Source organism: Rhinopithecus bieti, unplaced genomic scaffold, assembly GCF_001698545.2.
Source record: "Rhinopithecus bieti isolate Rb0 unplaced genomic scaffold, ASM169854v2 scaffold_3040, whole genome shotgun sequence".
Classification (NCBI taxonomy): domain Eukaryota; kingdom Metazoa; phylum Chordata; class Mammalia; order Primates; family Cercopithecidae; genus Rhinopithecus; species Rhinopithecus bieti.
In genome coordinates, this window is record NW_016804657.1 from 4,291 (window position 1) to 7,564 (window position 3,274).

The window sequence follows — 3,274 nt, forward strand, 5'->3', positions numbered from 1 at the left end:
ACCCGAGCTGCATGCGGGCCATCTCTCCCAGCTGGCCCACGCCATCCGCCTGCTCCTGGAATACACAGACTCAAGCTATGAGGAAAAGAAGTACCTGATGGGGCACGGTAATGGCACCTTCGTATCTGGGCCCTGCCCACTCCCGCTGAGTTGGCACCAAGCAACCCATGGTGGCCACCTGTGGCTGCCTCTGCAGGCCTCCCCTGCTGGAGCTGCAGGCTGTCCCTTCCCTGAGCCCTGGTGAGGGAGCACTCTGTCCTTGCAAGGCAGAATCCTGGGGCGGGATGCTGGGCCCCCTGTCTGGGCAATTGGGTTGGGTGTCCCTCAGGGCTTGCCTAAACCCTGGAAGCCTTAGTCGAGAGGGGTCCAGAGTCCTCACCGGGATTCTTTCTCTCTTATCCCTGGGATGTGGGACTGACTGGTCAGATTCTAGATCCACCTGTCTCAGGGGTCTTGCCACTGGCTCCTTGGGAGGGTCCCGGGGAAGGAGGGCTGGGCTTTGGGGAGGTTTGTTTTCACTTCATCTTCCCCACCACAGCTCCTGACTATGACAGAAGCCAGTGGCTGAATGAAAAATTCAAGCTGGGCCTGGACTTTCCCAATGTAGGTGCAGGGGAAGGGGCGGTTTTGGGGGAAAGTGCAACGTGTCTCTGACCGCATGTCCTCTCCCCAGCTTAGAGGGGTTAGGATCAGGAGTCTTCTGCCCAATTCCTGTCACTCCTGGCTGTCTACACAGCCCTTCCATGATGTTCTGTGTCCAAGCTCATTCGTTCATGTGACAGTATTCTTATTTCAGGCCTGCCATGAGCAGGCACAGTGAGTGCCCAGTCTCCTCTCTGCCCTTGCTTATGGGAAGGGGATGCTGGGGAACCTGGTGTCCCAACTGAGCTTCCCCGGTTTCCCATTCATCCAGCTGCCCTACTTGATTGATGGGACTCACAAGATCACCCAGAGCAACGCCATCCTGCGCTACATTGCCCGCAAGCACAACCTGTGTGAGTGTGGTTTGTTGCAGTGTGTGGGGGAAAGGTGGCCTCCTTTCTGGCTGGATTAGGGTGCGATGCTCAGAGTGAGTCTGTGTTTTGTGGGTGGCAGGTGGGGAGACAGAAGAGGAGAAGATTCGTATGGACATTATGGAGAACCAGACCATGGACAACCATATGCAGCTGGCCATGATCTGCCACAACCCAGAATTTGTGAGTCTCCCCAGTGATCTGCACCTGGCAGAGTTTGGATTTGGGACCAGGACTCTTGCATTCCTGCACACACTGGTCTTTTCTTAATTCCTTGGTACCACTCATCCTCCAAGTGCTTTCCCATACTATCAACAGTTATCCTTACAACTCCAATGTCATGTCAACAAAAGCAGAGGCAATTCCCACCAATCTTAGGACACGATCCAGGCATCCCAGGGTAGAAATTCAATTCCTAGATGGTAAAGTTTGTGTTCAGAATTTCCTTCATTGCCTCTGGCCTCTGATTTCTGTCCTGGGTCATTTATCTCAGCCAGTTCACATCACCTGCCTGCTCCTAGAATATACAGACTCAAGTACAAGACAGATGAATGTAATGGCACCGTTGAATTGCATCTTCTCCTCCACAGCTTTCCAAGTGCTGTCATTGACATCCATAGGGATCCACACATTTTCATAACAGGCAGCTCAGAGGCAGCCAGCGGGCCTTTAATCTTCTCCCTCCTTCCTTTCAACCTGAACTTCTCATCTCCCTGGAAACTGGTCAATGTCCATGTTTTCTCTTGCCACCCCATTAGGAGGAACTTTCTACTTCTTTCCCTGAGCTCCTTTACTTGTTTGCATCCTTGATTCTGCCCGGGATTCTGTCTGGGTCCAAAGGCTGCCAGGCGCTCGGGTGCCACTGGGGCTGACCCAGAGGTTATTGGGAGGTCAGTGATAACAGATTCAGGGACGGCATCTCACTCCTCTCTGCCTTCTGATCACTTTAGATAGGGTCTGGCACTCAGTCAGAGTCTAATAACTGCTGATGTATCCAATTGAAGCCTGGGCACTGCCCCAGTTTTAGTTTTGGGGAAGATGGCTGCTTGCCCGTGGCCAGTCTGGGCCATCCACAGCCCTGGGGAAGCCATGTCTATGCAGGGAGCTTTTGTCTGAGGGTAGTGACAGCTGTTTTCTGCCTCAGGAGAAACTGAAGCCAAAATACTTGGAGGAATTCCCTGAAAAGCTAAAGCTCTACTCACAGTTTCTGGGGAAGCAGCCATGGTTTGTAGGAGACAAGGTAAAGGAAGAGTGATATAGGGAATGAGATCTGTTTTGCTTCATGTGTTATGGAGGTTCCAGTCCACATATTCTTGGCCTTGTGCAGATCACTTTTGTAGATTTTCTCGTCTATGATGTCCTTGACCTGCACCATACATTTGAGCCCAAGTGCTTGGACGCCTTCCCAAATCTGAAGGACTTCATCTCCTGATTTGAGGTGATGCCCCCATCCTCCTTTCTCTTTGATGCCCCTTGTTCCTTTCCCTCCTTTGAGATGCTTTCCCAGTCCTGGAGCTACACATAGAATAACTTGCATTTATTGAGCATTGGCTTCATACCACGAACTGTGCCCAGCACATTATACCTATTGTGTGGAATTTGAATTTTATAACATTCCAACAGGGTGACAGAATTATCTCGCCCATTTTGGAGATAAGGAAACTGAGAATGAGATGGTCAAGCATTTGCTCAGGGTCCCAGAGCCAGTGGAGGCTGTGCTGGGCACCCTGTGAGCCTCTGGATCTACGGGTGGCAGTCAGGGTTCTCCAGTATGTGACCAGAGAAAAAGTCTTAGGCTTCCCCTAGCCTGGGTTTCACAGCCCAGGACACTTTGGAAGAGGCAGAGCACTTCATGACCACGGATGGAGCTGGCAATAGTAGGACTGACACAACGGTGGCATTGATGTCTAGTGCTAAACCCACGGGCAATATTCATAGCTACCTCCAGAAGCTTTGCATGATCGGACCCCTGTGTGGGGATTCCTGAGAGCCAGGGCTGTGGCTGGAGCTGGATTAAGGTATATATGTGGGTGCTCCTGTTGAAGGAGTTTATGTTGAAATGCCTGGTGCTGGGGCATTTTCTTACTCCACCTCTCTTCCTTTTTTTTTTTTGAGACAGAATCTTGCTCTGTCGCCCAGGCTGGAGTACAGTGGAGTAATCTTGACTCACTGTAACCTCCGCCTCCTGGGTTCAAGTGATTCTCCTGCCTCAGCCGCCAGAGTAGCTGGGATTACAGGTGTGTGCCAGCACGTCCAACTAA

At 51.6% G+C, this 3,274-nt stretch overlaps 1 protein-coding gene across 1 annotated transcript; it reads left to right on the forward strand.

Annotated features, from left to right (window-relative positions):
• The first annotated feature begins 24 nt into the window (after nt 1-24).
• LOC108528021 (glutathione S-transferase Mu 1) lies at nt 25-2,445 on the forward strand. The gene is made up of 6 exons (XM_017869588.1): nt 25-107; nt 539-603; nt 914-995; nt 1,096-1,196; nt 2,158-2,253; nt 2,341-2,445. The coding sequence occupies exons 1-6, from the start codon at nt 98-100 to the stop codon at nt 2,443-2,445; spliced, it is 459 nt and encodes a 152-aa protein (XP_017725077.1). The 5' UTR covers nt 25-97.
• Nucleotides 2,446-3,274: the final 829 nt, after the last annotated feature.